The sequence below is a fragment of the Ptychodera flava genome, chromosome 9, assembly GCF_041260155.1.
Source record: "Ptychodera flava strain L36383 chromosome 9, AS_Pfla_20210202, whole genome shotgun sequence".
Classification (NCBI taxonomy): Eukaryota; Metazoa; Hemichordata; class Enteropneusta; family Ptychoderidae; genus Ptychodera; species Ptychodera flava.
The window spans coordinates 34765138-34779861 of record NC_091936.1 but is presented as its reverse complement, the minus strand read 5'-3'; the positions used below and the strand labels follow the sequence as shown (position 1 = coordinate 34779861).

The 14724-nt window shown below is 38.9% G+C and overlaps 1 protein-coding gene across 1 annotated transcript; it reads left to right on the top strand.

Moving 5' to 3' along the window:
• The first annotated feature begins 569 nt into the window (after nucleotides 1-569).
• LOC139140813 (glycoprotein-N-acetylgalactosamine 3-beta-galactosyltransferase 1-like) lies at nucleotides 570-14079 on the top strand. The gene is made up of 3 exons (XM_070710236.1): nucleotides 570-912; nucleotides 3405-4093; nucleotides 9193-14079. The coding sequence occupies exons 1-3, from the start codon at nucleotides 654-656 to the stop codon at nucleotides 9331-9333; spliced, it is 1089 nt and encodes a 362-aa protein (XP_070566337.1). The 5' UTR covers nucleotides 570-653; the 3' UTR covers nucleotides 9334-14079.
• Nucleotides 14080-14724: the final 645 nt, after the last annotated feature.

Here is a 14724-nt window from a genome sequence, read left to right as displayed (position 1 = left end):
AAGTAAAAACAAATCATAAAATACACCAAAAATGTTATTATATGAAACTAAAAGAAGAAAGGGTGGTCTTCAATGAACCAGAGGAATTGTAGTAGCTTTGAGCATGAACATGAAGAAAAGATGCTTTGAGATTCGGGCCTTGGCCTCCCCTCTTTCGGCCTTCTGCCCCCTTCGAGCAATCTAGTTCTAACCATGGAGGTGTTGGGGCTCTCTACCTAGTACCTCCATGTCCTAACCCTGTGGCACCTACTGTCATCCATGGGCGCCCGTGCGCTGGGTAGTCTTCCAGATAGATCGATTTTCTGCTCGATCTATCGATCCCGTATTCGATCTGCCGGCCACTGCAACCTAAGCCTGTCGTCCCAGCCACAGTCGCTCGAGAGTTATTCAGCTCTGGGACTATTCGCCCTATAGACGTGTATACAGAAGCGAATTTTTCGCTTCTGTATACTCGTCTATGGGGCGAATAGTCCCAGAGCTGAATAACTCTCGAGCGACTGTGTCCCAGCTTGCGGATACAGATATTTGCGGATATTTAAAAAGTTAAGGGTACCTATCAAGTATTGAAGAGATAAGCGGTCGAGGTCACAGGTCACTGATGGAGCGGGCACTCGCGCGTACAGATAACGCCTCTGCGCTGCGTCTGTAATAATATGGCTCTTCGAGCCACAAGTTCAACTTTTGTACTGACTTTTATCATCGGCTTAGTATTTGGTGCAATAATATCAGGCTTCTTCTTCAAGTTGCAAGAGAAGACAGCCAGCATTACACAGAAAGGACCGAGGAAATTCTCTGTGTCGAAAATCCTTGATAATGACCCAAGCGGACATGTTCAAGTGGATAAAACGAACGAAGTTTCAACCCACGAGTCCAAACGCTTTCAAGAACACACTGACGTAGGGTCGTACAGAGGTAAGTTTTTATATAATTAATGCCAGCTGTCCTCTGTGATTGGAATCGACATATTGATCAAGGTGTCAGCTGAGACAAGGGGTTACGAGTCTCCCCCTTATAATAACCCCGCACCATTACAATTGGTGACAGATGTTGACACCACGGGCGTGAACTGGGTAGTTTTAGCATGAATATTGTAGAGTTTATGCTACGTTCCGACGTTCTGATACACAGGGGATAGTCTACCTATCAGAACGTCGAAACGTAGCATAACTCTACACTATTCAGTATTAAAACCCTGTTCACATCGCGGCTGTGGTAGGAACTATAAATTTTGGGACTCTCAAACTTTACAATATTCCTTTGGCTAGCCCACAGGTCAACGGAACGTTTCGTAGATCGTCGTCGGATGGAAAGTGACTGACACTGTGAGGCCGAAGGCCGAACCTTGGTACTGTATAAGAATACAAGGGTATTCTTATACAGTACCGAGGTTCGGCCTTCGGCCTCACAGTGTCAGTCACTTTCAATCCGACGACGATCTACGAAACGTTCCGTTGACCTGTGGGCTAGCCCTGCTATGCGTACCGTGCTGTGTGTTTCGGGCGTTACACGGCCCCCACCACATTATGTGGTGGGGGCCGTGTAACGCCCGAAACACACAGCACGGTACGCAGGGCTATCCTTTGGCCTGCCACATGTAGGAGCTGTAATTATTTACAGCCGCGGGCGGGGGGGGGGGGGGGAGGGGGTTGGGGGAGATCACTGAAAATTACCATTTTGACATTTAACCATACCCACTCAAATAAATAATACTATATGGTTGGATACTGGTTATAGGGTGAGCTTCTATATTTTGTGGTAACTGAGAATTTCATTTTGTTTGTTTGCAACTGATGATAATCTTGCAGGGTAAACAGGATTTGAAAGGTCTTTACTAATTTTCTGTATCCGTAACTATATACAAATACATGTATTGTCAAACTTTTCAAAGTTTTTTGTTGGGGGTGGGGGAGTCAGTCAAAATTTCTATGTTAGAGAAGGGGTTACTCAAATTCATCATAGTTGGCTGGTGTGGGGTTACTCGAAATTTCGGGGTTTCCAATGTAATTCCTCCAACCCCCAGGACGTAAATAGTGATGGCTCCCTAGGGGATTATTTTAAAGCTCATGAAGTAAGAAAGTTTTCATCACCTATATGTGTGAAAAACGAAAATTTAATTTCCACCATAGAGTCAACACAGGTATTGCAGCCATTTTGAATTTCAAATGTTGGTAATCATTGTGTAATTTGTTTCCCTTGTTCAAAAGTTTGCATGGTGACCCCTGATTTTTATATCTTGATTTTGAAAGTGAATTTTAAAGTTTTCCTTGCGGGAAATTTAAGTCTTTCAATTTTGGGGCACGTAACTACCTTAAAAAGCGACAGATTTGATAGCAACTGTATATGTACACATTAATTGTGCTGCACACAACTTTCAAAGGAGAACAAAGGACTAATACCATGTAATCACGCTATGTCAAGAAGTGCTAATATAAGAATCAGGGATTGGCGACTGCCTCTTTTTAAAGGCACTGTTCGCGATCCCTGGGATTGCCTTTGTTCTGGTATGTAAGAGGATTATGGAGGTGTGATAGCCTTTTGTTTTCCATTGAAATTGTAATCTGGTGGGTAAATTTTATGATGAGACAATCTGGTGCCAACACATGCCTTTAAGTCTGTTACTGCCAACCACACAGTGCTGAGCAGTTGGTTCAGACACGTCCCTCTGTGGTTTGGACAAGCTCTGCAGAAAATTTCAATAATGTTCCGGACTTCCCTCTCTCGGAGTCTCCTGATGCATGGAATACTTTATGGAATGTCTGAGTTGTGCATATTCTATTGCTTTGCCACAAATGTTGCAGGGTAAAGTCTCAGATTGAAATACCACAAGGAATATTATGATTGTATTGGTACCAGACATGTACCAGGGTTTTCTCTCAACTGCACAATTGCACAAATTTCGAGCCATTTTCTGCCCTGTAAAAGTCACTGACAGTGCGAAAATCACGCACAAAACACAGCAAGCAAATATGCCCATATGATGGTGACCCAAGCTCACAGTGTTGAGACCTGTGAATTTGCTGAACATTGTTTCTGCCCCTAAATGTCAAGTCTGCCCCCTAATTTTGATGAATGGGGCAGCAATTGCCCCTTCAGTGAACATGCAGAGAAAACACTGATGTACATGTAGGTCCCCTGAGTTTTATTGGAAAACTATCTATCTTTCTTTGTAGTTCAGGATCTGATACTCAAATACTTGTTATCCAAAATGTGACATCAGTTTAATAGAATAGGCATTATGAAATCTCTCTTGCAGGAAACATGCAATTTGCACTGTTACTAACTCTTTTATGCTATCAGAGAATTTACGGTACACATAATGGCATTTTTTAGCTACATACCTGTTTCATATTTAATTTAATTATCTCTACAGACATTTTGTTACATTCTTCTCTGTCTCTACATAGGTGAAGACACAGTAGCTACTGATGTGAAAAAGAAAGTGAAAATTTTGATCTGGGTCGCCACCCACCCAGACAACAAAGAAACTAAACTGAAACATTTGAAAGCCACGTGGGGAAAACGATTTGAACCCAATGAGATAATTTACATCAGTTCCCAGGATGACCCAGACTTTCCAATCATCGGATTGAAGTTAGAAGTTCCTGAAGGGAGAGACGCTTTGTGGGCCAAAACAAGAGCTGCCTTTAAGTATGTCTATGACAATCACTTTAATGATGCTGATTGGTTTATGAAGGCGGATGATGACACGTACGTTATAGCCGAAAATTTGCGTCACTTTCTATCAGACAAGGACCCAAGTCAACCACATTACTTTGGACGCAGATTCAAACCGTATGTCCGTAAGGGCTACATGAGTGGAGGCTCTGGGTATGTCATCAGCAAGGAGGCTTTGAAGAGGGTTGTTACGAAGGCATTTCCCGATTCAACGCATTGTAGAGGACCAACTCATCCAGGTGCTGAAGATGTAGAAATGGGAAAATGTCTAGACAGTGTAGGTGTCTATGCAGGTGATAGCAGGGACTCTCTTGGAAGGGAAAGATTCCATCCATTTGTACCGGATCAGCACCTGACTCCGGGTACCTTACCATCAGGATTCTGGTATTGGCAGTACATATATTATAAGACTCCCCAGGTAAGGTAAAAATTACAACTTTTCTCATTGTGTTGCTCCATGGCCAACAGTTTTGCAAGCGTGCGGAACATCAGTTTGGTAAATGACTTCGGAGCCCCATTTACATTTCTTCTGTCCTATAATCTGATTGTATTGATATACCAAGGGACCCCTGATAAAATGACTGGGGAACCCAGGTATTATTTGCCTGCTTGCTTCCCTCAACAAAAACACTGATATCAGAACACAGGATCAATAACATGTCAGAACACAGGGTCAAAATATACTTGAGGCTGCAGTTTTTTTAATGTATTGAGTAGCATTCTGTCAACATAGTGCATGCCACTTAAGTGAAAGGCTTAATTTTTTTGTTTTCAATGAAATCTTTAACCTTTCTCTTTCAAAATATAAAATATCATGGGTCATCCTGCAAATCTTGGTACAAGAGAAACAAAGTATCTAACATTTACCGACATTTGAAATTCAAAATGGCTGCAACCTCTTTTTAACTTTGAGGAAATGTCAACTTCCTCTTTTCAAAAAAAAAATAAGATGGTAAGAACTCCAAAATGAGCACGCACAAGAGGTAGACTAGAAAAGTATTATTAAATGTACAAGTCCAAATATCTGTCCTTGACCTTGAAGTTCTTTCTACCAGAGAAACTTTTTGTATGCTGTAGAATCAGCTCATCGAGTGAAAGGAATGTCTCTGTAAATAAAAAATATCATGCTGTTGTCTTTTATAAAGTACGCATGAATGTTGTGAAAACATTGACTGAAAGTGTGTCCTTCTGATTAAAAGTAAGAATTTTTCTCATTTTTATTCTGAGCAGAGATGTTTCTTTCAGCATTGAATATCAGGAGTGATGCATTCTGGGGCAGTGCCATTATTTGAGCGACATCTTATTTCTGAAACTGTTACAGACAAGTATTTGTTTATGCAGTGCATATTGATACAAAGAATATGAGTCGTTTACAACGGAGAATATTCATCTATCTGGGAATTATGTGATATGTGCCACGTGAACCAGTTTAGACAATGTGATTGTATGTACATGTACTGTTGCATCAAAAATTGATGATTGCTACACTCTGAAGTAAAAGTAAATATGCACAGGTAGATACATTGCAAATATAATAATTTGATTTACTCCTATAAAAGTACTCTAATTTTGTCCCTGGTAAATATAGACGTAAAGTCATGTACGTAATTATGATTTATAATCCTTCAGGTGTGGCCTCTCTCATGAATTTCATATTTTTACAGCCAGTATTTTCAGATTAAATTTTATTGAAAGTACTTTAAACTTAATATTTAATGAATTATTGTCCCAAAGGTCCATCATGGTTTTCAGTGTTATCCTTTCAATGTCAATCAATATACTGAATAGTGGTGTTTGAAATATCGAAATTAATCCTTCTATTGTTTTCAAATTCAAATTTTTCATAGTTTTGGAGGTGATGGTACTATGAGAGCAAATGAGATATATAGCAAAATTCAGTCACGTAAAAAGAAGTGCTCATGTTTTATGTGATATTTAAAATGTAAAGATATCTTCAAAATCCATCAGTAGCAATGATTCTTATGTTGCTGGTAGTTACATATGCAAGGTGGCCTGACTCTGTTTGTTTAGTGTACTGTATGTTGTACTGTACTTCTATTCTCTGCTGCTGTACAAGTATAGTTTACTGCTTTGTGATAACATTTCACCACCGTTGTGTATGCCTTTCTGTGCTTCTGGAATGATATTGAGACTTAAACTTTTGTAATACTTTTTAGCACTAAAACTTGTGGGAGCACACTCTGAAGGTCATAGAGTGAATAACATTTTCACCATTTTTTTTTAATAGGAAGTTTTATTTTTGTGATAGAGTTACTCAGGGATGGCGGCCATTTTGTGTTTAAATTGCAGGTAAATGTGTCGTAATTTATTAGTTTTGTCCACAGGGACTTACAGGTCGGGTTTTAAAATTTGCACAAGGACAGGCTGCACATACGTTTTTATGATACCATCCCGATACGCAGAAGAATTTCACGGAATTTGGTGATGAATCTTCTGGAATCTGTACATGAATCTGAATGCATTTACATAAATCATTGCGACACACAGAGCAAGACCCTGCATCTACCCTTGTTCTTTAATACCATTATTTGTGAGTCCCATGGTCTGGATTATCCCTGATTTTAGTCTTGATTTTGAGAGGCGATAGTTGAAGGTTTCCTCAAGGAAAGTTTGGGCAAAAATTCTTCAAGTTTTTCATTTTTGAGGTGCAAACTACCTTCAAGGCTTCAGCAAATTATGAGGCAGTTTACTTATACATGCATGTGTAAGGCAGATTGTTGATGTATGTGTAAGGCAGATTAGCGATTGTCTATGTTTAGCAAATATTTCTCCTGAGGCCAAAAAATAAAAGTTTTTTTAGCTCACATTTATATATACATATACCAAAGATAGCTTATATGGTATGTCAATGGCATCTGTATGTCTGTACGTGTGTAAGTACATGTGTGCGGATGTATGTTTGTGCACATCAAAAATTCCAAAATCGCAGAACAAAGGTGCACCAAGGGTGGAAATTTGAATTTGTTCAAATGAACATGTCAGTGTCAAAAATATAAAGTTAAAAAAGGGAAAATCCAGCAGATTGTTAAAACTCTGTACCCACAGGCCAGACTTGGTTGAAACTTTGTATGCAGCTTCTTTATGGTGACTTTAGTTGGGTTTGTTCAAATTGTTGGGGAATTTGATACTTGTATTTTTGGGGCAATTTTTCCAATTTTTGGAAAAAATCCACTCTGAAACTGCTTGTCCTTTTGCTTTGACAGTGCTCTGCATTGTTGTAAATTTCTGTAGGATTCACACATAGTCACTGTACAATTGTGAACCGTGAACTTATCCTGTCATGGGTGTCATTTTACTGTGTACCACAATTACCAATGTGTGATCCGAGCATACATGTTGCACAGCCTTTTGCTCCACGGTCTACAGTACAATTGTACGGTGCGTGTCAACATTCCTATTTATGTGTCAGAAGTCGGATCTTGACAGATCAAAAAAAGAGAAAATAAAAACAATGTCACTACATCAGGAAATCTAGGAGGAAAAGGCCAACATGTAATATTTTTTTTGGCGTTGTGAATTTACTGCAAGCCAATACAGTAAGCTAAAACATTCAAGGCATCCTATGAAGTTAGATTAGAACGTAAATGAAATCAAAATCCCCAAAAGAGTATTGTTGACAAGAATAACGATTGCACTAACACAGTAAGCAATTAATTTTACCGTACTCAGGTTGATAGAGATTCAGTGTGTAATAGGTCTGTATGAGTTCAGTTACAGTAACAGTGTATTGCACTTGTCAAGTCCATGAAATTTCACTATCACAGTGAATTTTAATACAACCACTGCAGTTCCTCCACCATGATGTAGGGACTGTTCATGAACACAGCAGAGGCTTACTGGTATGTGCAATAAATATTGAAATGAATTTTAAGTCCACTTGCTCTTTTGTATTTCCATATTTTGATGTGAAGTCCTCCAAATTGAGGTATGTGTGTATGACAGACTGTGTTTAAGTCAAGGAATTCCACATTGCCTGTTTCAGTGTCAGTGTTGAAAGATCCATGGAAGAATTAGACAAGAAGTAAGAGAAACATGACAAGCTGATGCAAATTATTTCATTTGCGAAATTCACCAATTGGAATCATATTTGGTAGCATAATCCAATATTAGTCTGTTAATAATGAGTTATGCTTACAGCCCTAACCCTTTCACCCCCAGTTCCCTGTATACAGGTCCAACTTTACCATAGAAAACAATGGATTTGGGACAAACCATGGTGGTGAAAGGGTTAAGTTAATGGATTTAGATTTTTGTTCACCAGTCTCAGTATGACTGTTGAGAACACATCAATAGCCATTGGAACCATAGTAACAATTCCACTGTCCACTGGTATGATAGCCTAGAATCCTATTCTGTCCGCGTCCGTGGATCGTAGGCAAGTGGACGGAATAGGATTCTAGGCTACTGGTATGAATGCTCTGTAATACCATGTTTAGGTTTGGTGACAGAAGATTAATGCTAAATACATTGATACACTGTTCTCAGGCCAAATAAAAAAAATGGTGCTGTTCCGATAACCCAACCCACCCTATTTTTTACCTGCCGACCCTAAACTTTTTAGAGCTACGTAAACACAGAAGTAAAAAAAAAAGTAAGAAAAATCCGGTAAAATCACGCGTTTGTTACTTGGCATGTGATTTTTGCTTGAACAAGGATGCTTTTATGTTTTTTTCCAATTTATATGTATGATACATTTTTCTGGAAATGTTTTGGCCAATGTTTGACCACCCTGAACCCCTGAAAATGAATATTTAAAAATAAAAATATTTTCGAAAAAAACATTCCTGCCGACCTACCTACCCTAGTTTTGAAAAGCATGTTATCCGAACAGCACAATTTATTTTTTTTGGCCTCATCAAAAACATGACAATTTAAAACATGTAGCTACTCGTGCACACTTTCCATGAATGCTCCGGAACAAATAGTCAGCTGAGGTCAGCCTTTGACCAAAATTCATATACAGGTATTCATATAGGGCCATCTGTTACCCATGTGGTACAATGGATACAGCACTTAGATTTTTGTCCACCAGTCGCAGCATGACTGTTTAGAACACATCAATAGCCATGAGAACAAAAGTAACAATTTCACTGAATGCTCTGTAATACCTTGCTTAGGTTTGGTGACAAAGATTAATGCTAAATACATGATTGACACTGTCCTGATCAAAAATATGACTATTGAAAACATCAGCCACTCTTTGTACTTTCCATGAATACTCCAAAGCAGACAGACCAGCCTGTGACCTTTGTTCATATACAGTTATATTTAAACACCAGATGTCAATATTTTTATTTTGTCACTCATTTTTGGAGTGTTGTTACATGTATGGTATTGTCATGCAGGTCTTTACACTGTAAGACCGATTTGAGGTAGATGGTCACTGGTAATACTATACGTATATGTATACTTGTATACAGATTTAGTATATTTTAACTTTGCAATATAATACCGCTTTTATGTCCATTGAGGTACTTTCAATGTTTTTTGCTGCAGGGTTTGGAATGTTGTTCAGACGAGACAATCACATTTCACTATGTTGGTCCAAACCTGATGTATTCACTGGAATATATGGTGTACCACATGAGACCATTTGGCGTAGAGCAGGGGTCATGCTCCGCCACACAGCTAGCGTAGAAGGAAAAACAAGAATAATGTCACAACTACAAGTCGAGCTTGTGGAGCTGTCTCCAATGGATGCAGTGCAGGAAGTGAAATGTGGCTTTTTAACAGCTGTACAGAAACTCCCTTACCAATGAGCTGCATTTATCAGGTCAACTTTGTGCCAAACCTTATTTTTCAAATCTTAAACACTCAGTACTACAGAAGCTTGCTTTGCGCGTTGAAAAACAGAATTCTTCTCAGTCACTTGAAACATCATTGAAGAAAAGATTATTTTGTTCTGAAACCTGCTATGAATCATATAGAACCAAACTTATGTAAATTTACTTTCGGGGAAATCATTTCTCTTTTAACTTTTGCTCAGCTTGCCAATAATTTGTAATCTGTGATCTCAAGCAGTATGGAGCCCCGATGCTATGCTACGTTGCGAAATATGACTCTCATCACCACCTTCCTAGTAAGTTAATGGAAAGTGCATTAACTTTCAGGGTCAACTTGTCAACTTAGCGTTTATATGTGTAAATGCACTGTTATTGTTTAACATTTGAATTCTAATCTGGACTAGAATTCACTTATCAACAATAACAATGCAGTTACAGGCAGAGTTGACAAGCTGAATACTGTGCATCTCAACATACATTGAGGAGTAGAACAAGAAATTATAGTTGACATTAAAAACAAAAATGTTTAGGCTCAGTATGCTTTAGTAACAACTTAGAAGTATGGACGGTAACAGGCCCAGCAAGAAAAAGCTGAAATATACCTGTTTGTTCCTAGTTGTGGAAAACATCATAAAGTTGGTTTCTTCCTGTGGGTGAAGGTTGTGATAAAATTAACCCTTTTCCTGCCAACTCGGTGAAAATCCGCTCAGAATTCGGTGTAGCCAGAATCTAAGCACTGGTGACCGTTTTTCTACCAACTCTGTGGAAATTGTGCCCGTTTTGGGTACCCCCTTTCCTACCAAGTCGACGGCACTACGTTTTGCTATCCCTTGTGCGTTTAGGGGTCATCCGAGGACAGGTTTTCTGACAAGGTACCCCTTTTCCCCTCGAAATGGGTTCGCATGGAGTTATGACAGGGAAAGGTGCAGAAACCTGTCCGCCAGTCCCCCACACCCGAGGGGGGCTGGGTTTTTTTTACCGCTTTTTAGCAGAATCGGCAGGATAGCATGGTGACGTTTTCTGGCAGAGTTGGACTTACTTGGCTGCCTGGCACTATACAGATTGCTGCCAAACTTGACCAACTCGGCAATGCTAATCTAGAAGGCTACCTCTTGAAAACTACTTGGCAGATGGTGCCGATGGTGCGAGACGAAAGTCACTTATTCAGTTGTGTGTGACTGAAAATAAGAACGTATTTTTGACTCGACTTGTTCCTCCGATGGAACGGATATGAACGACTCAGAAATACCATTACAAACTGGTGTTCGACGTATTAAGCTGGGCTTCAGCTCTGCAAGTTCAAGCCAGGCAACGTCCTTCACCGCCTTGGCCGTGCCATTCAATGGACATGGCTTTGGATTTTTTATTTATTCCATCGTCCGAAGTATTGGCTCTGGTTTGCAGGCAAACGTATCCTCTTGCCGACGCATTGGTAACTATGTACGCTGTTTGTGTACGGAGAATTCAAAAGGGGACATGAGGTCAATGCTACGGGGATACCGCCTGCACTTAGTAGGGACTGCCTTTGTTATGCAAACCAGCTAGCTGTACAATGGCCGCCAGGCATGTGGAGACATTGATGGCTAGAACAATGGAAGCATATTGTGTTGTACCGTGCATCGCAAAAGTGAGACTGACGACTCGGGTTTAGTGACTGTATATCACTGGTTAGCTGCAGCCAAAGCCATGACGGTACAAACCCATTACCTGATTGAGGACCGCTCGATTAAGTCGGTAATGAACGGTAACACTCGTAAGCTAACTCCCAAACGAGCTGGCTAAACTACGTGGAAGCTGTGCTTCCATGGTTCAGCCACGCCGTTAATACAACGGCAAAAACGTAGTTTTTGTGCTACACTGCCAAGTCGTTGAAGGTACGTATTCAATTGACCCTACCCTGGGGAAACAGGACAGGTTTGCCGGGGCTGCTGCACCCCAAGCACGACCCCCAGGGTCTCTGACTAACAGACGAGCGAGGTGATGTTTGTGCCTAGCAGACATGCGGAATACTGAAGGACTTTATTTCCGAAAAAAGAAGCATGAAACGGCAATAAAATGATGCAACCCCTGGGGCAAACAAAGCCGATGACCTCAATTTTTTTCTGTAGTAACCCTTGAGCACCTTCCCCTGTCTACGGGCATGTAGAAATTATCAAAGTCTAACATGTATATGTAGGGCTAAAACTACCCTGAAAATGGGTGGTTTCTGCCAAAATGGCTGGCAGGATAATGTGCAGGAGAGCCAATCTTTTCCAGGCACATATTATGGGGCTGTTTTCTACAGATTTGGCAGGATAACGGACAAGGGCGCTTGGCAGGAAAAGGGTTAATGCACCACTTTGTATACAAGCCTGTGTTAAATTTAAAAAAATTTTTTTCAAAGAAATATTTAATATCAGGAAAATTATTTTTTTCATTCTTTTTTTATCTCAATATCAAATGTAGACTTGCACAATCAGCAAATTTGAAAAATGTTTGAAATTTGTGTGTTTAATCAACAACTCGCAAACTGTAAATGATCTATGCATACTCAGTTAAAAAATGTTTTGAAGAAAATTTTGTTTTGTGACCAGCATTTACTTTTCAGCCCATTAATCCAATTGTAAAATTTTATCCAGTTTTGCCGAGACCCTCGTCTTTCTAATCCCTTTGGCCCTACATGTATGCAGCCTGTCCCAATGAAAATCTCAGCATGCTGTCGCAGGTAACAACAGGGTCAGGGTTCAAAGGGTAAGAATTTCAATAATGTAACATGAAATTTGCCACTGCCTCTTATCTAAACCTTTTGAATCCAGTAGAAAGTAACCTGACGAATAGTTATATTTTGTTAAGTAGGGTTACAATCAGTATGTAGATAGTGTTTTTTTCTTAATTCAAACAAGTTGTATCTATTTTTCTGAAGGGTTAAATAATCTATATTTTCCTTAAAAATCTGTGTTAAATATTTGATATGTTTTCAATTTTAACATTTGAATTTTTATCTATCCAGATCACATAACATGTAACAAAAATGCATATTTTTTCTTGTGAATTTTAATGTGTTGTAGATCACTTTATGATCTCTAAATTCTCATTGTATTGTAGACAAACAAAAACTTTCAAGAAAGTATTCAAATCTAAATATAGCTACAGGAAAACTATCAGATAGTACAACAGAACAGCTGTACTGTCAGAATTGTAGTTCAGCTGAATTCCATTGGAAGGTGGACAAATGTGTTCCTTTAAACCTGTCTGAAAAACACAAAATGTAGTGAAGCCTGATTGTATCAGAGGATGTGATAGGAGACTAGAAAATGGTGACTGGGTCATAGGACAGTGTCCTTCGGGTGTTTCTTCCCAGTCAAAAGAAATCACTCAATACCAACTGACCGATGCAGGTAGGTAGATGTACACTGCAGTGAAGAGACATACAAGTATTCATCCCAAGTGGATAACTGTTACTCAGACACTTGACCCACTTGCATGGTTGGGTGAATTTTCTTCATTTTCATTTGCATGATCCCCATGTGACCTTGCATTCTTTTAATGAGGTGGTATGCATTATTCAAAATTTTACATTTTCCTGTCTGCAAGACATAAGTATTTACTTTCTGTCTTCAAGACATAGGTATTTACTTCCTGTCAGCCACTGGAGTGTTAAATAGAACTAGTGATTTCGACAAACAATATTCCATTTGGAAAGGTTATCTGGGGGTTATTGAAATGGCCAATGGACTGACAGCCTGTGCGTATATTTACATCGGCATCAGTTACATTTTAACTCTGAAGAGAATGCAAAATCAAAGTGGCCAGTGGGCGTCATTTGATACATTAACTCTTTCACCTCATCTTACAATGTTGAGTTCCAAATTCATCATTGAAAACTCCAGGATGCGGCCACATCTCTGCAGTGAAGGGGGATGTAACGATGTGTTTGTTACAACCAGAAGGGGAAAAAAAACTGATATTTGTTCGTAATAGTTTTGTAAAATTTGCATTGGTGTTATATCAATGCCATCTGTATTTTCACCACATATTGCCAGAGACCTACACTGAACTCTGTATCTGTGTATTCTCAAGGACATTCAAATCATATTTTGTGAGCTGAAGACAATCAAGTAACTGCATTATTCACATTTTGATACCAACAAAGAAGGTAGGGAGAAATGTAGTGTGACGACAAATTTATGCAAGGAGGGTGTCAAAATGTGAATAATTTGCAAAGTGATAAAAATGCTCCTGTTTGAATACGGTGCAGAATCTTTCAACTTCTCATTCTTCTGTCATTGTGTTTTCATTTATAGCATAAATAACCATATTTTGAAAATTTCAATCACCTGTGTATACTTTGTTTTGTAAAAAGACAATCTTTTATCACTGCAGACTTAATTTCGAATACATGTGTGTAAATTTTTATTTCTTTCAGTAATGTTTTATAGAATCACTGATAAATAATGCTTTGAAGTAAATTTTTAATGAAACTTATCTTTCATCATGTATTAACTTGCATTCTTGCATTTCATTTTGGCAATTTTTTTTCCAATTTGCAAAATTCAAGTTTTTGTTATGAATGAACAATGAAGGAAATTAAACTTTGTCTACAGGTTTATTGTTCAGTTAATCACATTACAGATTTGCTTTTTTGTTGTTACTGTGTTTTCTGAACCAAATTACCTTTCATGCCAAATGTGCATGTGTACCTTGCCTAAAATTCTCAATAGTTTTGCTGTAAAAATAGCTACTTTTTTGGCAGTATGCAGCCAAGCACGAAAAATACTGGGCAACATGGAGACATATTACAGTCCAACACCATCCAGGGGGTGTGTCTCCTTATCGTAATCCACTCATTATTAAGTTAAATTTAAGACTCCTAATGACATATAAACCTAAAGTCAGAAGGTCGACTGGACCCGGTATACTTCATGTGGATTAAAATGCCGGTGATTGGTCGTTTTTCTATAAGTGGGTTTTTGAAGGTTCAGGTACGTAAGTCAATGGTTCTTGAGACACTTTACCATTTTTACTGTTCCCTGTGACTGGGTCTCATTGACATGAATTACGGAACTGATGATAACAACTGGGATCCCTGGGTAAAATTTACCCTGTACCAGCCTCAACAAAAACACTGTATTTTCAGTAATACAAGTCTAGACTCCGCTCTCCCTGTTGACAACAATGGGGTCTGAACTTTAACCTGATAAAAAGACCCTACTTCAGTAGATTATTAAAATTACTGCTATTTTCCTTTTTAAACGTGTCTATTGTG

Bases quoted from the DNA above. Each gene is read 5' to 3' on its own strand.
- LOC139140813 (XM_070710236.1), top strand. From the start codon at position 654: ATGGCTCTTCGAGCCACAAGTTCAACTTTTGTACTGACTTTTATCATC. The intron at 913-3,404 runs GTAAGTTTTTAT...GTCTCTACATAG, and splicing joins TGACGTAGGGTCGTACAGAG to GTGAAGACACAGTAGCTACT. The intron at 4,094-9,192 runs GTAAGGTAAAAA...TTTTTGCTGCAG, and splicing joins TATATTATAAGACTCCCCAG to GGTTTGGAATGTTGTTCAGA.